General features: G+C 48.9%; 2 protein-coding genes across 2 annotated transcripts; both read left to right on the top strand.

Annotated features, from left to right (window-relative positions):
* Window positions 1-1,618: 1,618 nt before the first annotated feature.
* Window positions 1,619-10,415, top strand: LOC128421986 (acrosin-like). The gene is made up of 5 exons (XM_053405396.1): window positions 1,619-1,757; window positions 4,564-4,767; window positions 6,787-7,052; window positions 7,502-7,650; window positions 9,189-10,415. The coding sequence occupies exons 1-5, from the start codon at window positions 1,633-1,635 to the stop codon at window positions 9,897-9,899; spliced, it is 1,455 nt and encodes a 484-aa protein (XP_053261371.1). The 5' UTR covers window positions 1,619-1,632; the 3' UTR covers window positions 9,900-10,415.
* Window positions 10,416-13,334: 2,919 nt separating this feature from the next.
* LOC128421990 (acrosin-like) lies at window positions 13,335-20,166 on the top strand. The gene is made up of 5 exons (XM_053405402.1): window positions 13,335-13,429; window positions 14,630-14,833; window positions 16,801-17,075; window positions 19,181-19,320; window positions 19,545-20,166. The coding sequence occupies exons 1-5, from the start codon at window positions 13,353-13,355 to the stop codon at window positions 20,058-20,060; spliced, it is 1,212 nt and encodes a 403-aa protein (XP_053261377.1). The 5' UTR covers window positions 13,335-13,352; the 3' UTR covers window positions 20,061-20,166.
* The last annotated feature ends 3,279 nt before the right edge of the window (window positions 20,167-23,445 follow it).

Genomic DNA, 23,445 nt, shown 5'->3' with positions numbered 1-23,445 from the left:
CACTGGCTGTGGCAGAGAAAAGAGTACTCCTGGCAGAAGCAAACTGCCATGTGACCCCATAACCTGTGCCATGGGCTGGCAGGACAGGGCTAGGATCTCATAGCTTAAGGATGATGATGATAATTAATAATAATATTTTTTTATTTATAGCCCACCCATCTGGCTGGGTTTCCCCAGCCACTCTGAGCAGCTCCCAACAGAATATTAAAAACACAATAAAACATAAAACATTAAAAACTTCCCTAAACAGGGCTGCCTTCAGATGTCTTCTAAAAGTTAGGTAGTTTTTTATCTCCTTGACATCTGGTGGGAGGGCGTTCCACAGGGCGGGCGCCACCACCGAGAAGGCCCTCTGCCTGGTTCCCTGTAGCTTTGCTTCTCGCAATGAGGGAACCGCCAGAAGGCCCTCAGTGTCCAGGCTGAGTGATGGGGGTGGAGACGCTCCTTCAGGTATACTGGATCGAGGCTGTTTAGGGCTTTAAAGGTCGGCACCAGCACTTTGAATTGTGCTCGGAAATGTACTGGGAGCCACTGTAGGTCTTTCAGGACTGGGGTTATATGGTCCCGGCGGCCGCTTCCTGTGATCCTGGATTAGTTGTGATCCTGGATTAGATCCTGCCACATTCTGGATTAGTTGCAGTTTCCGGGTCACCTTCAAAGGTAGCTCCACGTAGAGCACATGGCAGTAGTCCAAGTGGGAGATAACCAGAGCATGCACCACTCTGGCGAGACAGTCTGTGGGCAGGGAGGGTCTCAGCCTGTGTACCAGATGGAGCTGGTAGACAGCTGCCCTGGACACAGAATGGACCTGTGCCTCTGTGAGTCCAATTGTGAGTCCAAAATGACTCCCAGGCTGCGCACCTGGTCCTTCAGGGGCACAGTTACCCCATTCAGGACCAGGGAGACCCCCACACCAGCCTGCCCCCTGTTTCCCCAAAACAGTACTTCTATCTTGTCAGGATTCAGCCTCAATCTGTTAGCTGCCATCCATCCTCTAACTACCTCCAGATTGCAAAAGGAGTAGCAGAGACAGGAGACTGTGGCAAATGGGGTGACAATGAGATAAGTGTTGCTACACCTCTTTATAGCTCTTGCCCACCACATGAGCAGACAAAAGGCTATGTGCAAACTTGCTAGGCTTTGCAGATGGTTTAGAGTTGCCCTCATTGGCTTTGGCCACAGGAGACCCATGGAAAACCAATAAAAATGATTTCAAATGCCAGAAACAACCCCTGTTGGATGAGGATTCCCACCCCCTGCCCAACCAGAATATGTGGCACATACAGAACTGCCTTATAGTTAGTTGGAACAACGGTCCACCTAGTTTAGTATTGTCTACACTGACTGGCAGCAGCTCTCCACATCTGGAGATGGCAGCGGGGATTGAAGCTGGGGGTCTTCTGCTCCTGATCCCCATCCCTTCTTGAGGACAATACTCTTGGGTTACAATGGCTATGGCGCAAGAGGAGAGCCAGGGGTTGTTCTGCTGCATTGCCCGGTCAACCCTGCCTCAGGCCAGCCCCTCAGGCCTCAGGCCAGCTGAAAGAGAATGGCAGGCTCTTCCGGCGTGATGTCATACTTGCCTTGTGCTGATTGCCCGGAGCTCCAGAAGTGCATGGTTTGTGATGTCACATGAGCAAAGGGAACAGGCGGCGGAAGCTGCCACCTGTCGAGACATGTAGGATGAAGTGGCTTCCTCTTCCTCTTTTGGTCCTTTCCGTATTCTTCTCTGAACATGCTCTAGGTGAACCTTGCAGGTAAGTGGCATCAGAATCCAGCGGGAAGGTGGGAGGGAGATGAGAGCCCCAGCCCAGCCCTCCTGCTCAGACAGGCATCCGTTGTGGTGGACACCAACCCAAACCTTTGGCTTTCGTATCAGGTCACACATATTGCAGCTGCTGCAGACACTTTCTCCCCTGCCTTTGTCCCTGGCTGGTCTTTTCTGGCCTCCTTAAATTTAGGGTTCACCCACACTTCCACTTTCCCCATGCATAAAATGTAGGGCTCCAAGCAGTCTTCCTCCTCTCCCACTCCTTTCCCATGGAAAACCCGCTCTTTAGTGATAGATTGGAACAAATGGCAACCAGGGTGGAATCTGAATCACTCTTTTTGCAGTTATTCGTATTGCACATAGGAAAGTAATTGGATGAATACAACACACTCTTCTTCGACTAAAAATTGCCCAGTCCAAAAATATGGTTCGTAAGCTTTACTAATAGAACCTCTTCCAAAACAGACACAAAAACAAAGTAAGTTACATCCAAATAGTTTCATGATATCACATGCTTGACCAAGCACAGGCACAGCATCTTGGAACTATAAAATTACTTCTTCCAGAGCGGAAAACAAAGCCGTGTCTCTCCCACAGCCCCTATTACAGCTGGAGGTTGTGTTTTCCTAGAGAGAATCACCTCCTCACGTCTTTTCTTCCAAGGTGCTTGAGAGAGAACAAGGACCCAACTCCCACGAAATGTAGGTTTGCAAGTGAATACTAATTGCATACACCCCGTGGGATCCAAAGGTTAAACACCTTGTGACAGAGTAGCAGAGATACATTCAAAGTTAATTATGCAACTCCTTTGTTTAGCTGCAGTGGAAGTTTGCACGCTCTGCATTTAGCAGCACGCATACAGAGTTATTTTCCATTTTAATGGAAATTTAATTAAACAATTTAATTAAACAATTATACTCAACATCCCACTCCTCCAACTGTGTGCTCAAGAGCACCTTTCCCTAGGAAAAAGCAGTGTGACAAGAGGAAAGCCTCTTAGCCCCATGTTTTCTAAGTATGGCAGAAGCGGAAGTGTGGATTAGTCCAGAGCAATCGGCAACCGTCTTTTTTGTGAGTTGCCTTTTACCCCATGGGTTTCCCTGGGGGAAAGGAGCAGGGCAAACAGAAGTGTGAATGAGCCCTAAGTAAGACATTTAAAGGTAAAGGGACCCCTGACCATTAGGTCCACTCGTGGCCGACTCTGGGGTTGCAGCGCTCATCTCACTTTATTGGCCGAGGGAGCCGGCGTACAGCTTCCGGGTCATGTGGCCAGCATGACTAAGCTGCTTCTGGCAAACCAGAGCAGCGCACGGAAACGCCGTTTACCTTCCCGCCGTAGCGGTACCTATTTATCTACTTGCACTTTGATGTGCTTTCGAACTGCTAGCTTGGCAGGAGCAGGGACCGAGCAACGGGAGCTCACCCCGTCGCGGGGATTCGAATCGCCGACCTTCTGATCGGCAAGTCCTAGGCTCTGTGGTTTAACCCACAGCGCCACCCACGTCAGACATTTAGATCACTTTTAATGTGAATCCCCTTTTTGACATCCTTCCTGTTGTTCCGCCAACCCCTGTGCCTTTCAGCTGTGTTCCAACCAAGAACATGCCTGCAATCCTAACCACACTTACTTGGAAGTAAGCCCCATTGAACTCAATGGGACTTACTACTGAGTAGGTGTGATTAGACATGGGCTGCAGGGCACCAGGCAAACACATCTAGGGAGGGAGTTCCATAACTGAATCCTGCTTTCTGGTTTCCCATGGGCGTCTGGCCAGCCACCGTGAGAACATGATGCTGGACTGGAAGGGCCATTGGCCTGATCCTGCAGGCTCATCTTATGTTGCCACGTTCTTACAACTTGGGTGAGTTAGGGGCTTCCCCTGCATGCGAAGACAGATTCCAGCAGATGGAGCAGAAGAAACCAAGAGATGGAAGTGAGGGGCAGGTGGGGATCATCCACCTGGGAAGGGAGCCCATAGAGGAGAAGAAAAACTCTGGTCCTAAACCAAAAGGCTCAGGAGTAAACCCTATACAAATCTGGAGTGGAGTTCCTAAGGTGGTTGGATGGCGTCTTGTATGCCTCCTTCCGGCAACTCCTGCAGCCTAACTGGTGCCAAACATCTTGCTCTGCTTTCCTTTGGACCACATCAATGAGGCCAAGAGGGGGGTCTTGTCGTCTGGGCAGCCCAGGACCTCCAGACACATTGCCCAGGCTTGATCCCCGGGAGGTCACTTCGAGCCAGCGTGGTGTGGTGGTTAAGAGTGGTGGACTCGTAATCTGGTGAACTGGGTTCGTGTCTCCGCTCCTCCAAATGCAGCTGCTGGGTGACTTTGGGCCAGTCACGCTTCTCTGAAGTCTCTCAGCCCCACTCACCTCACAGAGTGTTTGTTGTGGGGGAGGAAAGGAAAGGAGACTGTGAGCCACTTTGAGACTCCTTAGGGTAGTGATAAAGCAGGATATCAAATCCAAAACACTTCTTCTTCAGTCCTGCTAATGCAGTACTTTGACTTCACCCCCGGAGGTGCACCCCATTGTCTCTTGAGACAGACCAATGTCAACAACAACTCAGGTGCCATCACAGAGAAATCCTTTCCCCACAAAGTCACCTGCCTTGCATCCCAAGGTGGGGTTGCTTGGGAAAGGGCCTCTGGCAAAGGCTTGGCTTGGGCGGGTTCCTGTGGCAGAAGGTGGACCTTTCAGGGAAGGCCGCTCTTCTTTCCTAAGTCTCGTGTGCCTCTCACCTGTCACACATGGCATGTGTGGGCTGCCCGTGCTTTGTGTTCCTTTCCAGTGGAGTCTGCGGGAGACGTCCATTGGCGCCCAGCCATGGTGGCTCAGTTCGGATTATTGGAGGCACACAGGCTCTCCCTGGGACATGGCCCTGGCTCGTCAGCATCCAGGTCCCATCCAACCAGGGCTACAGGCACACCTGCGGAGGCTCCCTCATCAGCTCTCGCTGGGTCCTTACTGCAGCACACTGCTTCTTAGACAGAAGGTGAGCAGGGTACCAGGGGGCAGCTACATGTGGCAAGGGGTGGGGGACTTTGCTGTAGAGTTTCCAGATGTGCTGGCCCTGTAGATCATTCAGCCTGGCACTTGTAATGCCAGCTGAGCTGTGGAGCTCATGTCAGGAACATGGCCCCCCAGAGTGCAGCGGAAGAGTCGGCCTCAGAAATTGAACTAAGTGAGCAAGGGGCTATCTCTGCAGATGAGAGCTGGCTGTCAGAGTCCAGAAAGGGCAGTCCAGCCCCCCTCATTCCCAGGGAAGAGGCTGTTTGCTCTCAAGAAGAGGGAGAGTTGGAAGGCGGCCAGAGCGTTGCCAGGCAGCCAGCAGATAAGCCAGAGTCTGAGGCTGCGTCATCTGGGAGTGAGGAGGAGGCAGTATTAGAAGTCCCTGTACTAGGAGACTGGAGGGGCTCAGAGAACAATGGAAGGGAAGGGAAAGAAAGGCAGGATTTTGGCGTCCTTCCTGTTGGGAGAGGGACGGTGATTCAGACTGATCAACTACTATTAATATGAACAGGTGGGAAGGCATGCTCTGGATGTGTTTTTCTTGTAAATAAACCTACATAATGTCAGAGAGACATTGTTGCTTATTAGGCTGCTTGCCTACCAGAGATCATTATAGCTCATTTCATCCTTTAAAAGATTTTTGCCCCTCACCACAGCCAAAAAAAGGGGGTCGGAGAGGCAACAAGCAGCAGAAAGATGGCTCCCTCCTTCATATCTGAAAGGCATGGCACAAAAGGAAAGGGGCTTGGGATGGAGGAGGAAAAAAGAAACGCAGGTTTCTAGCTATGAAGTTCTAGAATTTAAAAATTGGTACAGTGAGGTGTGTGCCAGAAAGCCCCAAGTTTATGACCTTCCTCAGCCAGGAATTAATGGATGTTTCAGGATAGTTGTAGTCCAAAACATTTGGATGGCACCAGAGTGGCAAGTGCTGACACGATACAGATTTTGTCACCTCATTACAGTTCCCAGGGGAGGTGAAATTAGCATTAACCTAGTTTAAGTCTATGGGGTACCTCAGCCTAGTCTGAACCCTGTGGTTTTATGAACTGTTTTGTATCATTAATTCCACATGGGTATGGTGCATTGCAATGATTGCTTATGATCTATTCTGCTAGCCACCCTGAAAGCATAGTTGCCCTACATGCACTGCTTGTACAGAGGTTAATAACCATAATAACAGCTAAAGCGATGGTCATTGTTATCGCTGGCATTATTATTTGGGTGCCACGCTCATGGTACTTATCTCTCTCCATAAAATGCCCTGAACAGTGCTGCAGGCAGCCAGGAATTTCCTTGTTCAAATCACAGAATCATAGAACTGTAGAGTTGGAAGGGACCAGGAGGATCATCTTGTCCAACCCCTGCAATGCAGGAATTGTTCATCCTCAAAACCATGGTGCTGAGATTACGAGTCTCATGCTCTACTGACTGAGATAATAAATAGCATATACATTATATTATATAACAATTATATATGCCATTATATTATATGAATATTTCCCCAGCTACCTAGAGGGCGGCAACACGAGAACAGGGCCTTTTCTGTGGTGGCTCCCCACTTGTGGGATGCTCTCCCCAGGGAGGCTCGCCTGGCGCCATCATCACATATCTTTAGGCACCAGGCAAAAACGTTCCCCTTCTCTCAGGCCTCTGGCTAATTAAACCATTTGTGGCCTTTTAAAGTGTGGTGGGTATTGTTTCATTTCTTATTATGTTTTGTATTTTTGTGTTTTTATATTGTAAACTGCCCTGTCGTCCTCCGGTGAAGGGTGGCATAGAAACGTAATAAATAAATGAATAGTAACAACAACAACAATTTAAAATAGTCCCTCCCTCACACCATCCTTGGAAACTCAGAGACACCTGCAATACCATTCAGTCTAACCGCTTTTCATGGGGTTCCTGAATCTCTACCCAAAATCATATATGAATGGCACACGGTTCGAAGAGAACCTCTTTCTTCCCCCTTGGTGGGCCAGTTTTCCATCTTTCTCTGCTACAGGTTTCTCGATCAATGGAAGCTGGTGATGGGAGCCAACCAGCTTTCTGACCCTGGCCCCAACGCCCAGGCGCGCACCATCAAGGACCTGATTGTACACCCGCAGTATATCCAACGGATAAACCTCAATGACATTGCCTTGATGGAGATGAGTGCGCCGTTCAACTGCAGCGACTACATCCAGCCGGCCTGCTTGCCTGACATGGACGTGGATGTGATGTCTCTGACGCATTGCTACGTCAGCGGCTGGGGAGTAACAGATGTGTCAAGTGAGAGTCCTGGGGTGGGATGTACATCAAAGAGGGTCTCACAGGGGAAGCGTTGCCTGGCAACGCCTGGTGGGAAGACACCACACCTGCATACATAACCAGAGACCAGCCACCTCTTGGATGTACTGGAAGTCCCTAAACTAAAAGTAATGTTGTGATTCACCCAGCTCCTGGACCGAGAAGGGTTGGTGGGTGGCTATATTCCTACCTACTAAGGGGTGCATCCAGATGGCCAAAGATGGCAGGACTGGGAAGCGGATATTGCTTCTCCAGAGGGTGTACGACCTCCCAGCTGATAAGAGGGGCCAATGGGAATCATATCCCAAAACCACCTGGAGGGCACCAGGTTGGTGAGAGCTGGTTCAGAGAGTTCCCGGATCAGTTGTTTTGACTTGGAAGCCAGGTTGCGTCCCGAGGCGAGATGCTAAAGTGAGACTTCCTGCTTGCAGAGCCAGGCGTGACCTCGGACGTCCTGCAAGAGGCCAAAGTCAACCTCATCCCTTCCCACATCTGCAACAGCACCGGCTGGTACAATAAGCGCATCCACCCCAACAACATCTGTGCTGGGCATGAGCAAGGGGGCATCGACAGCTGCCAGGTATGCAGTGACGCAAAGCCAGAGGCTGCTTCTCCAGGGAGGGAGGCAAGTGGGGGGGAGGGGCAGGACGAGGGAAGCCCCCTCCTCTTGGAGGAATGGCCTAACTCTGCCCCACCCAGGGAAATCCCCCTTCCATTCCATATTCAGGCAGCCCCCGTGGTTATGTTATTATCTTCCTGCCTTTCCCTCCAAGGAGATCCAGGTGTCGGACGTGTTTCTCCTCCTCATTTAATCCCCGCAACAACCCTGTGAGGTAGGTTGGGCTGAGAAGCAGTGACGGCCCCCTAAGCTCATCCAGTGAGCTTCCTGGCTGAGTGGAGATTTGAGCCCTGGTCTCTCCCAGGTCCTAGTCTGACCACTACGCCACACTGCAGCTCTCAGCAAGGAGGGAAAGGCAGGTAAATCTCATTCGGGGCTCTCTCTCGCCTGCTCCAGAAGACGTGCTTGGCTGTCCCTCAGAATTTCCCACCCTGCAAGGTTTGCCTGTCCCACCACAGAGTCCTCTTCCTCCCAGATTATTCATCTTTTTGGCATTGGGGACATAGGAAGCTGCCTTATCCCAAGTCAGAAGATTGGTCCCCCGAATCTCCATTACATGCAGAAGGTCTCAGGTTTGGGCATCTCCAGCCAGCTTCTCTGCCTGGGAACTTATCCACAATTACCTTTCTTCAGCTCTTTCCAGGCACAGGTCTGTGCTTTAAGCTCAGCGAAAGCAAACACAATCCTTGGAAAACCCAAATTGATGTTTGCTTCAATAGAGTGCTCAAGAGCAGGTTTTCATGGGGGGAAAAGACACTTAGGCTGGATCTACACTGACCTGTTTAACGTTATTAGAACGTTATTAGATATGTCATTCTAAAATGTCACAAGGCATACTTGTTAATTAAAGTGGTGGTTTTTTTACCTTGGTCTTTTTCATCAAAATGGAGTCTTCCTGCTGCTGGTTGCTCTGCTGTGCCCTTTGGTGCCACGCCTTAATAACACATTATGAATGTTAAAAGCGGAACATCATGTGTCCATATACATTTTCAGAGTCATTCCTTAACCCTTCCTTAACATTTGAAACCATCAGTGTAGATCCACCCTCAGATTCAGAGCTTTAAAACATGGAAAGAGTGCCTGGAAAGAGCGGGCAGAAAGGAAGAGTGAATGAGACCTCAGACCCTGGAAAGGTGCTGCCAATCAACATAGACAGTCCTGAGCTAATTGGAGCAACAGGCGGATTTCGTGTAAAGTGGCTTCCAGGGGTCGTATGGCTCTCTTTTGCTCTGCCCTTCCCAGAATTTCACCTCACTGCTGAAATAGAGCTGAGGCAAAGCCTGAGTGAAACAACCCCAGCGTGATATTCTCTGCCCATCTGCAGAAGCCCTGCTTTTTATGTGACCCCGTCTCTCTTGCATGCAAGATGAGGGATGCCTCCATCCTTTGTGGTCCTCATGAGAGCTCCTTGGTGCTGCTTCTGGCGGATGTGCAACCCAGTTCTCCTGAGTGCAGCTGCACCCTCTTCACTCGTCTCCCGTCTTTTCCTCCTGCCTCAGGGTGACAGCGGAGGCCCCCTCATGTGCCGGGAAATGAGGTCCGAGCGCTTCTGGGTCATCGGAGTCACCAGCTGGGGGACGGGCTGTGCCAAGGCACAGAAGCCGGGCATCTACACGTCCACACAGCACTTCCTCGACTGGATAAAGTGGTCGACCAAGGAGGACTTCTTCCAGGGCGGCTTTGTGGGGAAACCTACAACGATAGCCCCGCCCCCGCCCCCAGCACAGAGCTCAACGTCCCAGGTGTGGTGGCCCACGGGCCCCTACATCCACATGCCGCTTGAGACCTTTGCCAATCCTTGGAAGAAAACCACCAGGCAGCGGCCAGCCTCCCCCAATGAAATCCAGCAGTTCGAGAACTGGGCTTACACCCAGCCTGTCATGACGACCCCCCCTCCCCTTTGGCAGCAACCGCCAGCCGAGACCGAACCCCCCCTGCAGCCCGTGCAAACCCAGCCGCCCTGGGGGTCCTACGGCTGGACCCAGACGTGGACCGTGGCTCCAGCCCGACCAGCGTGGAATATGTGGGTGCTGACTAAGCCACCCCCCAGAACCTACCCACCATACACTGTGCAGCAATACCCTTCGTGGAACATACAGGTGACCCGGCCTCCCCCCAGGACCAGGCTCACGCAGAAGTGGACATTTGGTAAGCCTTCTTGGGTGGGGACTTACTACTGGAACATTAGGAAGAACAGGCCAGTCAAGTAGCCGGACAGTCCATCCCGGCCCCTGGCCACTCAGCTGCCCTGCCCTCCCTGCCCTCCCCTTTTCAAATTAACCCTGTACAAGCTGCTGCAGCCGTCAGCTCGGTTCCCCTTCCCTTACTGCACATGAAATCAGATCTCGCAAGCCGTCTTCCCGGGACAAAATAGTTATCTTTTAAGTACATAGAGATACAGACACAATCACACACATATGCACTTTTTTGGCAAGCCACAGAAATTGCTGGAGGGATGGGGCAGGAAACAGGCAAGAGTTGCATGTAGGGGCAAAGCTCGCTTCTGAGATCAATCTGCTCCAGAGGACCCAACGCTGCTGCCTGTACTCTGCCCCCCCTGGGGCTCACTAGAGGGGCAAGGGGGTTCCCAAATGCACCCCAGACATTTCAGTTCGCTTGTGCGTCCACACCAAAGCCTTTGTGGGAAGACCTTGTGGTTCCAGCTGTCTCCCGGCAGCTGTTCTGTAACGTGCAAGGCACATCTGCAATAAATTGGTGCTTTCTCAGCTGGCTCTCCCTGCTTATTCTGTTGCTTGGTATGGGATTATGCGTGGGAGGAGCTGTCCGTTTCATTCCCTCATTTTCGCAGTCTCACGTTCCTTTCTAAACATGTCCATATCAGTTTGAGAATTCTTCATTCGTGGTGGGTGGGGACACACACACACACAGCATTTTAGTGTGGATTTCCTCTAATGTATATGTTGGTGCGGTTGCATTGGGTCATATATGGGGAGTTCAAGGGTTGTGGGGTGGTGGGCAACACTATGGCAATATGAGAAGCTTCTTAGAATCATAGAATCATAGAGTTGGAAGAGACCACAAGGGCCATCGAGTCCAACCCCCTGCCAAGCAGGAAACACCATCAGAGCACTCCTGACATATGGTTGTCAAGCCTCTGCTTAAAGACCTCCAAAGAAGGAGACTCCACCACACTCCTTGGCAGCAAATTCCACTGTCGAACAGCTCTTACTGTCAGGAAGTTCTTCCTAATGTTTAGGTGGAATCTTCTTTCTTGTAGTTTGGATCCATTGCTCCGTGTCCGCTTCTCTGGAGCAGCAGAAAACAACCTTTCTCCCTCCTCTATGTGACATCCTTTTATATATTTGAACATGGCTATCATATCACCCCTTAACCTCCTCTTCTCCAGGCTAAACATGCCCAGCTCCCTTAGCCGTTCCTCATAAGGCATCGTTTCCGGGCCTTTGACCATTTTGGTTGCCCTCCTCTGGACACGTTCCAGTTTGTCAGTGTCCTTCTTGAACTGTGGTGCCCAGAACTGGACACAGTACTCCAGGTGAGGTCTGACCAGAGCAGAATACAGTGGCACTATTACCTCCCTTGATCTAGATGCTATACGCCTATTGATGCAGCCCAGAATTGCATTGGCTTTTTTAGCTGCCGCGTCACACTGTTGGCTCATGTCAAGTTTGTGGTCAACCAAGACTCCTAGATCCTTTTCACATGTACTGCTCTCAAGCCAGGTGTCACCCATCTTGTATTTGTGCCTCTCATTTTTCTGAGCCAAGATGGGTGAGCTGGAGGTTTTCTGTCATCTCTTTTCTGTCACCTCTCTTGGATGCTTTAGTTGAGATTGCTGCATTGTAGGAGGTTGTACTTAATGACCCTTCCAATCAGTGCTTTTTTCCTAGACATGGTACTCACCATGAAGTTGTTACCATAAGTGCCACACTTTTTAGCAACAACAAGAAAGAGGTGCAGGCACTGCATGCCCTTGAATTTTAAGTTATTATAAGTTTAGGTCAAGTCTGCTGCAACTGGATTTCTTATGGACAGTGCCAATCCTGATTCTATTGGATTTGTGAACATTATGCTCATTTGCCTTCAGTAGCAGTAAAGCTCTGCTGAGTGAAATACAATTGCCTCTGGTCTTGTTACTCTGCTAAATATACATTGGAATCTGCTCTGGATCCCTAAATGTAAAGGTAAAGGGACCCCTGACTATTAGGTCCAGTCGTGACCGACTCTGGGGTTGCGGCGCTCATCTCACTTTACTGGCCGAGGGAGCCGGTGTACAGCTTCCGGGTCATGTGGCCAGCATGACTAAGCCTCTTCTGGCAAACCAGAGCAGCGCACGGAAACGCCGTTTACCTTCCCGCTGGAGCAGTACCTATTTATCTACTTGCACTTTGACATGCTTTTAAACTGCTAGGTTGGCAGGAACAGGGACTGAGCAACGGGAGCTCACCCCGTTGCGGTGATTCAAACCGCTGACCTTCTGATCGGCAAGTCCTAGGCTCTGTGGTTTAACCCACAGCGCCACCCGCGTCCCTGCTCTGGATCAATACTAAGTAGAATTTCAATGGCAGTTTCTGAGCATCGTTTCTAACCTCAAGATACAAAGGTCTTTCAGATACTGTATATACTGTATATACAGTGATCTTGAGGTGGAAAATGCAATCAAAGAGAAGATGTTCTAGACTGGCTGCATATTTCTTCTAAACACAGCAAAGAGCTAACATTTATAGATACACTTAATGACTGTCCTAAAACAGTTAGTAATGGAATTGACCAGAAGAACATAAACTCTGGGTTTTACCTTAAGTGACAGCCAGGATCTGGTTAGAGATGAAAGTGTTGCTGAACTAATTGGGAAGAGTGACCACGGTGCTGTCAAATTCAATTTATATATGTACTGGACAATTGCAAAGTAAGTTCATTGTAGTCACCTTTGACTCAAAGAAAGGGACTCCCCAAAAATGAGGGAGCTGGTAGAAAGGAAGGTGAAAGGCAAAAACCCTGCAGAACACTTAGGGGTTACTCAAAATCACAATAAGGGGATCTCAACTATAATGTATATTGCACTTCAGGAAAAAATACAACCTGGGCCAAGAGGATGCCAGCACAGCTAAAGAGCATAGTCCAGGAACCAGGGAACCAGGCACAGGGCCTTCTCGGTGGTGGCACCCTCCCTATGGAACACCCTACCTTCAGATGTCAAGGAGATAAAGAACTATACAACTTTGAGAACACATCTGAAGGCAGCCCTGTATTGGGAAACTTTTAATGTTTGCTGCTTTATTATGTTTTATATATTTTGTAAGTTGCCCAGAGTGGCTGGGGGAACCCAGCCAGATGGGTGGGGTATAAATAATAAAGTTGTTGTTGTTGTTAGGAAGCTATTAGAGGCAGGAAGGCTTCCTTGAGGAGAAAACAAAGGAATGCAAACTTTGGCAAAAAAAAGTGCAAGCTGAAAAGAAGCAATATTTAAAAATTGGTGCATCCTCATTTGGGCATCTTGCCCTGGTGCTTCTGTTAATATTAATTAAAAAAGAGAGAGAAGGAGGAGCATAAAGCAGCAATTATGTCAGGCTGCCCACATGCTCTCTGGACAGAACCTGGATTCATATGTTTTATGATGTCATGAATTCTAAGACAAGGTGGTGGTGGTGGTGGATCTTGTAGCCTTGGGAGCTGCCCAAAGGATGAGATGGTTGGTCCTCTCTGTTCTGGTCCTTGCTACATTCCAGCCCACTCACAACGCCACTGTCAGCAACTGCGAGTAAGAGGCCAAAGGTGGCATTTTGTAAGGAAAGACAAAAGAGGGAAGAAGTTTTTTTATTGGTCTTCTGTCTGCCTGTCCATCTACCAGGGTTGCTCTCCTTCCATTTTGCCTTGAGGATCTTGTGATATTTGAGATTTCATCCAACCCTCTGGAGTAGACCCATTGAAAGCAACGAACACATTAATTTTGGTGAATTAATTGTGGTGTTTACCACCTATAGCCACGGCATCCAGAGAGATCTCCCAAGGTTATGTCATGTTGGAGGCAACCAAAATCTTGATCAAAGATTGGACTGTAGAGCAGTCCAAAGGGGAAGGTCCTAAAACACAAACTATTGCATATACGGTATTTATATTGTGCCACTTGAAGCAACTGGATGCATACAAAACTGGCTACTTTTGGTATAAAACATTGTCCAGGCCCATATGTTTGATTCAGTGCTTTATTGCAGAACTTTATTCAAAACAGGACAGAAACATCAACAATGCATCTAAATAAATTTACAATATCTTGTGCATGTCCAGCACAGGCTCAGCATCTTATAAGAAATAACTTCTTCCAGAAATCAAAACTGTGTCTCTCTCCCATTCTAGCCTGCATTCACCTACCTAAGGCTATGCATCTCCTGGAGAGTTGCATTATCTTCCCCCCACTCTGACTGGGAACAAAGGACCAAAGACCAACTCCCCAAGATGGTGATTTGCACATTGAATACCTTACTCATGTGACCTAAGGTTAAACACCCATGCGCTAGCTAGCAGAGATCAATAGCAGTTAATTATCAACCCATTGAGGTGCTTGTAGAGCTCTTCTTGCTCTTCAGCGGAATCTTCCTGTTAAAACCTTTCAGCATTCTCCATCTCAGTGTGAATTAAGCAATTCTACTTAACATAAACAGCCCTGGTCTTCTGCAAGGGTGTTTGCAGGTGGCCAGCCCTGGAGGACACCATGTTGTCCAAAGCTCACTTAGCTCATGGGCAGTGAATGGGATCTCTGGTGCACAGGGATCTGGTCCCTTGGGTGTCTCCAGCTTTGTACCTCACTCTGCCAAGGAGGTCAAGAAAGAGATGCTTGTCTGCTGCAAGAAAGCATTTTGGGGAGAAGTGTGGAAGTCAAGCGTGTCCGAGTCTCTTATGCCAGCTGCACAATCCACCCACGTCATGCACATGATCTATTGACGCTCTCTATCTTTTTCAGTGGCATCTGCGGAAGACGACCCTTGGCAAGCAGCCATAAGTTGATGCATATTATGGGCGGCAGCGATGTTCTTCCAGGGACGTGGCCCTGGACGGTCAGCATCCAGACAAAAGGACGAGGGAAAGTCTACATCCATTCCTGCGGAGGTTCGCTCATTGGCCCCCAATGGGTCCTCAGTGCAGGTCACTGCTTCCCAAAAGGAAAGTAAGCAGAAAGGGAAGTCTACTTAGCAGAAGGTCATTCCTGGGGAGGGTTGTGGAATCTGCAAGCCCGGCAGCCTGGGGACATCTCAAGGAAGCAGAGTCCCTTCTTCTGCCTTCCAGGTGATACTTGGAGGAACTGCAGTTCGCCTGAACACATAGCTGTCCTCTTGGGATGGTGGAGTCTACAGCCCAGGAACTGCCCTACCTGATCAGGACTAAGGTCCAGTTAGTCCAGCATCCCATTGGGAACCTCAGAGGGCTGGGTACTCAGAGGCGGAGCAAGGTGGGTGCGGTGGGTGCGGCTGGCACTCAGTGTCATCCCTGAGGGTGCGTGACATCACCACGCCGCCGCCCTGAGACGCTCGCGGTGGGCAGTGCACCCCGCAGGACACTCACCTCACCCCCCTGGGATGCCAGCCCCACGCCCATGGGTGGCTAGCCCCGCCCCCTGGGTGCACTCCGCTCCGGGTGCCAGAGCAGCTCGCTCCGCCACTGTGGGTACTCAGGCCGATCTGCCCCCTTTTGGTTCATAGGAATATAGGGCTCACCCACAATTCCATTTGTCCTGTGACCTTTAGGCACAGATCTGAGAGGCTTCTCCTTTCTCCCACTGCTTTCCCCAAGAAAACACACTGTTCATCACTGAATCAGAACAAACACCAATCGGGTTTTCTATGAATTCATGTTTGCTCCGATTTAGATGTAAACGGCAGGTTTCCCCAGGGAAAATGGCCAGGCACAGGAACAAGGACTGAGGACGTGGGCCAGCCCCCTTGTGCTAAAATTGTGCTTTTAATGGGGGTGTTGTTCTAACTCGGGTGGGTGTTGCTTATTGTTCTTAAGTGTTACATGTCAATTTGTATTTGTCTTTTTTGTTTTATAAAGCTGATTCATATTCTACAGTTTTTTAAAAAAATATGTTTGTAGGAATGGAGTCATTGTTTCATTATTTTTTTTTGTTTTGACTATTGTGTTTTTCCCTTGGATTTTTATCCTGTGAACCACCCTGAGATCTTGTGATCAAATCAAATAAAAAAAGTCAAATCAAATAAAAAAAAATAACCTCTCAGACCCATGTCTTGAAATCACGGGGAATCATAGAATCAAAGGGAACAAACGGAAGAAACAGAAGTGGGCAGGAGCCTCAGAGAGCATTGCTACCTCTGACTATGATGGAAGAGCATAACTATCCGAGAATTTGCCCAATCGTCTTTTAAAGCCATGTAGACTGGTGCCCCATTGCTGCCTTTAGTGGGGGCAAGTTCCCCATCTTAGCTATGTGCTGCATGCAGGATGTCCTTTAGTTTCTCCTGAATCTTCATGGGGTGTCCACAACTTCTGGCGTTTCAGGAGAGGGAGGAAAACTTTTCTCTTTCAACTTTCTCCGCACCATGCATAGTTCCAGCAACCTCAACCATGTCACCTCTTCCCCACATTTTCTCCAAACTAAAAAGTCCCAAGCGTGGCAGCCTTTCCTCCTAGGGGAGTCCCTCCACACCCCCTGATAATTGTGGTGGCCCTTTTCTGAACCTTCTCCAGCTCTGCAATATCATTTTGGAGGTGAGGTCAGCTTCACTGGATATCCAGGTGTTCCACCCTTGTGAGAGAGGGAGGGAGGATTTTTTCTCCATCCTTTCTCTGATATTCAGGGAGTCCAGCCTCCCATCCTGCTCTGGTACCTAGAGCAGTGTGCATCCCAGGGGACATGATGTGCTCCGCATGGGGGGCATGGCCCACATCCTGGGGGTGTGGCACTCCCCCAGGGGCGTGGCATGCCACCCAGGGGCGTGGTGCACAACCCATGGAGAGCGTGGCACGTGTCCTGGAGGCGTGGTGCATGTCCCGAGGCGTGCCACTGATCGGGGGTTGGCATTTTGTCACCCTCCCTTTGGAATGGCACCCCCAACCTCAGAACGCTCGTGCAGCCTCCCACAAGCCATATATCCCTGTTCTTGGTCCCACCTGCAGAGACCAGTACAAGCTTGTTCTTGGCTCCAGCCGGCTCACCAATCTGGGCCCTGAGACTGAGCAGCGCTTCATCAGGACACTGGTGAAACACGAGAGGTACGACAACAAGCTGAAGCAAGGAGAGGTGGTGTATAGAGACATTGCCTTGCTGGAGATGGACGAGCCCATCAACTGCAGTGACTACATCCAGCCAGCCTGCCTGCCTGACAAAAGCCTGCCGGTTTTGACGCTCGGCCATTGCTACGTCAGCGGCTGGGGCGGCCTGCTGCCAAAAAGTGAGAGCAACCTTGTGAAAAGCAGGAGGACTGGCTCCCCTGAAGTGTTCGAAAGAAAGTCATCACCTGTATCTTCACTGCCAGCCGGCATTTTCCAGGGTGGTTTAGGGCTCATCTGCACTTCCGCTTATCCTGCTGTTTCCCCCCAGGGAAAACCTGCAATCGAATTATCCACAGATTGCTGTTTGCTCCTATTCAGCAGTCAAGAGTGGGTTTCCCTGGGGAAAGTAACAGGGCAAGCAGAAAACCACTCGGACTCATGCCAAGGGGGCACAAACCTCTTGGAGTCATGCTTTCTAGTCAGGGGACGAGTGGAAGTGTGGACAAGCCCTTCCAGTGGGAGGAAAGTTAGTAAATAAAATGAAAGTGACCATGGCAAAAATTATAGCTCTGAATGAATAAATGCTCCTGGTTGGGCAGCAGAAGGTTCATTCCTCGCAGGAGAGGTTTTCTTTCGGGGTGTTCCACCCCTGTTCCACTTCCCCTCTGTCTTGCATGGATGAGATTTTCCTCGTTCTTGCCTGTAATTATTTTGCTTTAGAAATATACCGGGGGGTTGTTTTTTTTTGCTGTATTTATCACTTTTGGAATCTTCATGGTTGAAGGCTCAGGATGTCTATTTATGAAATAAAAGCATGGTTAGCAGGGATTTTTGCAGCCATAACTCACTGGAACTCTGTTCCAGCACCTCTCAGGTGGGTGCCATTGCCATTATAAGAGACCAGGGAAGGCGTTTGTGGTGAGTTCTGGCACCTTGTTTCTAGAAAAATAGCACTGAGGCATCTGATCAAGATTTGTATTTTAAAATGAGCTTAAAAAAAATATTTGTAAATGTTTGTATCTCTCATGCCAGGCAGAAACCATACTCTGGCAGCTGTTTATCTTCTTGATCAAGGGCCCCCCTGATCTATAGCAGTGCCTCACGGTTGTAAAAGGAAATTACAGGCTAGGAGCAAAAGGTCACACTGACCATACAAATTACAGAATAATCAAGTTGCAAAACACAATTAAGAGTTGGTAAATAGTAAGAATTATTGTGCCTCCCATTAGAGACTTGAGCCACATTTTCATAAGGTTAAAAGGGCAAATAGAAACAGCAGCTGGACTAGGCAAAGCAGCTCTCTGAAACTGCTTTGAATCTTTAGAAAACTTATAATTTATCTTAGCTTTTACTAAGTTCCCTTTCTTCTAAAAAACTATATATGTTATGAAATATATTGGCTTAAATGTAATTATGCAAAGGATTTAGAAAGTAAGAAATGTTAGATTCTTATTTCATAGAATCATAGAATCATAAAGTTGGAAGAGACCACAAGGGCCATCGAGTCCAAACCCCTGCCGAGCAGGAAACACCATCAGAGCACTCCTGACATATGGTTGTCGAGCCTTTGCTTAAAGACCTCCAAAGAAGGAGATCTTTCATAGATGGTGTGTGAGGAGATGAACCCAAGATATCTGTTTAAGTTGAAATCAGAACCATTAGCCATCTGTTTTGCAGGGAATAGGGCAAGAGGGGCCAAAGGTTATCTGGTAATTAAGGTGCCTGGTCGAGGTAAATGTAAGATATATGACTACTTATTTGCCATTTATAAATAGAAGAAAATATAGCTCTCTGTCTCCCATAAAAGGTAATAGGAAATGGGTGTATCTTTTATGATTGGTTCTAGCAAACAGCCAATAGGAATTTCAACCAGGCTGATTGGACAGAGGCAGCCAAAGGAGGAGCAAAGGGGCTGGATTGAGGAAATATAAGTGCTGGCCATAATGGCAGGAGGGCAGGCCAGAGCTTGGTAACCATATACCACTGTGCCTCTCATTTATTTGTCTGACAAATAAATTATTATTTTAATTTCTCTATTGCTGCGTTGAATATTTCATTCCAGCTAAGCGTTAACCACAAGCAGGGTGCTACAGCACTGCTGGTCCGCGGACAGAGAGCAGCTAGCCGTTAGGCAGGTCTTAAGGCTTGTCCACACGTCTGCTTTCTAGGCATGGCTCTGAGGGTTTCCCCCCTTTCCTCTCTCCTTCCCCTGACCCAGTTAGGATTCAAGGGCAGGGCACCCCCTGGTCATCCCCATTCCCACCCCACTACTTTCTGCTCACAGATTTCACTCCTCCTGACATCATGCAGGAAGCGCCAATGAATATCTTCAGCAGAAAAAAATGTGGGAACTGGTGGCGCCGGAAGATCCCTACACAGAACATCTGTGCTGGACACGAAGAAGGAAAGGTTGCAATCTGCAAGGTAGGTGAACCACGGTCAGGATTTTGTGCTTACTTGATGAAGGGGGTGGCACCCAGTGGCAATAAATGAAATAAATAAATGAAATTAGTGCACTGTGCTGCCTCCTGACAGGATGGTTGAGCCTTCTATCCTTACCCTATTTGCCTCTTTTCAGTAGCCTCTGCCTCGGTCTCCACGGCATCATGTCTGCACCTCATTCCACAACCTTCTTTCCTCCCTCCCAGGGTGACAGCGGAGGCCCCCTGATGTGCAGGGAAGAGAGGTCTGAGCGCTACTGGGTGATTGGAGTTGCCAGTTTCGGACCCATGTACTGTGGCGCAGCGAAGGTGCCAAGCGTCTTCATTTCCACGCAGTACTATCTAGGCTGGATCGAAAGGAACTCTAAGCTGCAGCTCTCAGCTCCCAGACCCACCCCGCTGCTGGCGCAGGCCACAAAATCGCACAAACCCAGGACTTCACCTATCACAGCCAGGCCAAAAAACCACTGGCCTCTCTGGGTGAGGCCCCCACTGTGGAGTGGGGGGCTTCCTCCCTGGGTAAAGACCACAACATCCTCCATCCCTCCCTGGATGAGGGAGAACTATGGGAGGCGCCCAAGGCCTGACCACAGGCCAGGGTATAGATATCAGCAGCCCTGGCCCCAGATGGCACCTCAAAGCCAGTTCGCAGATCTACCAGGGTACTACCCTGGCTCCGAAGACTACTACGATCTGCTTGTGCCCTCAGGAGAGCAGGATTGAGAGGGGCAGTTGGGGCAGGCATTATAAAGCAGAGGGGCAGGTTAGAGCTCACCATGATAGGCCTCGGATATTCTATAGAATAATAAAATGAAGATGGTTTGAGCAAGCTGCTTGGGATTTGGCAATGGGTCTTTGTGTCTTTCACACCATCATCTCACCAAATCTCAGAGACATGTGTTGGGAAATGGCCAAATCCAGAGCCATATTCTCTTACTTATGTTCATAATTCCTCCAGATCTTTCTTCCATTAAATGGAAGTGGTAGAAAAAGAAAAAGAAAACAAGAAAGAAGGGAAGGGAAGGATGAAGGATATTCTATATTTAATAATTCCAAAATGTATAAAATGCATTATGTTCCTGTGAAAATAAAAACCCTCCCCCAATGTTACACAATATTTCTTAGTAATTGCCACTTTAATTAGAGTGAGAAAACAGCCATTTTTAAAAAAGTCCTGCTGCACCCTTCTGACACTAAGGCCTGTGTTTCTTCACCTGCTCCAACCCACATCTTGTGCTCATGGCAACTCACAACACTATATGGAGAAAAATACCAAAATATTGTTACCAAAGACGCGTGCCTGCCTGTCCGAGACAGAAATGACAGCCTTGAGGGAGTTTTTTTAGAGAAGAATCTGGTAAGGGGCTTCACCAGACCTTCCAAGGCACCAGGTGGTGCCCCAATGCTATTTGTGAAGAAGAAGGACACTACAGAATTTAGATTATGTGTGGACTATAGGAAGATTGATGCCCTAATGGTTCCTAATCATTATCCTCTACCAACTATTGGGGATTTGTTAGAAAGGCTGAGGTCAGAGAAATTTTTCACGAAGCTGGACTTAAGGGGGGCTTATAACCTGATCCGTGTGAGGGAGGGAGACGAGTGGAAAACAATGTTCTGCACTAGGTATGGCAGCTTCGAATACCTGGTTGTGCCCTTTGGACTTCAGTTAGGGACAGCAACGATCCAAGCCTTCATCAACCACATCCTCAGCGGCCTGGTGGATAAATTCATGATTGTTTACCTTGATGATATTTTTAACTTCTCTGAAAGCCAGGAACAGCACATGAGACATGTGGCAAAGGTGCTGTAGAGGCTGAGAGAACACCTCCACCGGCTTTATGCTAAGTTAGAAAAATGCCAGTTCCACGTCTCTACAGTAGATTTCCTGCATTACCGCCTCACAGCAGAGGGGGTACACATTGATCCAGCTAAGGTGCAGAGCGTAGTGCCATGGCAGGAACCCAAGATGAAGAAAAACCTGCAGAGATTCTTGAGGTTCACCAACAACTACCACAAGATCGTTCCGGTCTATTGAAGACTCACAGCAGCTCTCACGGATTGTTTGAGGGGCAAGAAGTGCTTCCAGTGGACTGCTGAGGCACAACAGGCGTTTGAGCAGCTCAAAACCATGTTTTCCTCAGAGGTGTACCTAGTTCATGCTGACCCTCACTGGCTGCTGATCATGGAAACAGATGCCTCTGACAAAGCAGTGGGGGGTGGTACTGCTGCAAGAGGACCAAGATGGCAACCAAACGCTTGTGCCTTCCACTCTAGGAAGCTGACTTCTTCCGAGCAGAACTACACCATTTGGAAAAAGGAACTTTTGACTATCCGCGAAGCCCTTGAAGTGTGGAGACATTTCCTTGAGGGGGCACAACACAAGGTGGAGGTGTGCACTGGCCATCTGAATCTGGAGTAAGGGCAGACAATGAGACATCTCAATCAACAGCAGATTCGCTGGGCACACTTCTGTGCCAGCTTCGACTTTAGAGTACAGTATGTGTCTGGCAGTCAGAATCAAAGGGCGGGTGCTATTTCCAGGAAGCTGGAGTACCAGGATGATGAGCCAGTTCCAGTGTATCAGCACATCTTGAAACCAGAGCAGCTACAGCTAGCAGCTAGGTCAGTTGTCAAAGTTTCTGAATTCCAGTTGAAGACACAGGAGGATGCTTTTGCAAAGTGCAAGTTAGTAGTGCTGCGTGGAGACCCAGGTGGCGCTGAGGGGTTCATGGAAAAGGATGGGCTACTGTATGGAGGGGGAGCTCGCTATGTTCCAGAAGGAGATCTCTGAGCCAAGGTCCTACATCAATGCCATGACAACACTACAGTGGGACACTTTGGGCAGCACAAATAGCTATACCACGTGACAAAGCAATTCTGGTGGCCAAGATTGAGGGAGGAGGTCAAGGAATGCGTCCAAGCCTGTGAGGTTTGTCAGCGGGTAAAAAGACCCAGGGAAGCACCTTCAGGATTGCTTCAACCACTAACCACACTGCAAGGACCATGGGAAGCCATAGCTATGGACTACATCACTGATCTGCCAGAGTCACTGCAGAAGACAGTGATCTGGGTGGTGGTAGACTTGTTCACAAAGATGGCTCACTTCATGCCCTGTAAGGGACTGCTGACCACACAAGAGGTGGCACAACTCTTTGTAGAAAATGTATTTAAGTCACATGGGCTCCCCTTAAAGTGATTTCAGATTGGGGGACCCAATTCACCTTGCAGTTCTGGAAGAAGCTCATGCAGTTACTCAAGGTAGAAGTGTCCCTCACTCAGCCTGACACCCAGAGACTAATGGGGAGTTGGAAAGGGCTAACGCCATGTTAAGCAGGACCTCCGGTGTTATGTGAACTACCAGCAAGATGATTGGGTATCCAAATTGCTCTTGGCAGTGTTTGCGTACCACAATGCACTTCATACTTCAATTCAGCAGGCCTCCCCCCCTTTTATGCCAGTTACAGATACCATCCATGTACTTTCCCATCACAGACAGACACCCTGTCAGTACCAGCAGCAGAGGACTTCATAGGAGACTTAACAGCCATCCAAAGTTTGCTAAGGAAATGCTTGGACCATGCTAAGGAGTTGTATAAGAGAGCAGCAGATGCCCATAGACAACCAGGTAGTGAGATAAAGGTGTCTGTCTACACTTGATTTGCCCCAGAGAGGTAGATGCAGGAAACTAGATTCTCGGTAGGTGGGGCTATTTAAAGTGTACTTGCAGACTCAGATTGCCAGTATCAATGAAGATACACACTGTATTCCAAAGATCCGTGCTGTCCCCAGTAGTGCCAGCACACGCCTAACAAACTCTCAGGCAAGCACTCCCACTTCCTGTTCTGGTAGAGGGAGAGGAGGAGTTTGGAGTAAATTCTAGACTCACACATGACACAAAAGAGACTGCAATACTTGATTGCATGGAAGGGTTATGGGCCTGAAGAAAGATCGTGGAAATATGCAGAACATGTTCATGCCCAGGAATTGCAAAGGGAGTTTCATAGGAGCCACACCAACAGACCAATACTGAAGGGGTGGGGGGAGGAAGAAAGGGAGGAGGAAAGCTCTGGATAGGGGTGTGATGTCAGGGACTGGACCAAACAGG

Source organism: Podarcis raffonei, chromosome 10 (genome assembly GCF_027172205.1).
Source record: "Podarcis raffonei isolate rPodRaf1 chromosome 10, rPodRaf1.pri, whole genome shotgun sequence".
Taxonomy (NCBI): Eukaryota; Metazoa; Chordata; class Lepidosauria; order Squamata; family Lacertidae; genus Podarcis; species Podarcis raffonei.
Note: the sequence above shows the minus strand (reverse complement) of the source record. Positions and strands in the feature narration are given on the sequence as shown.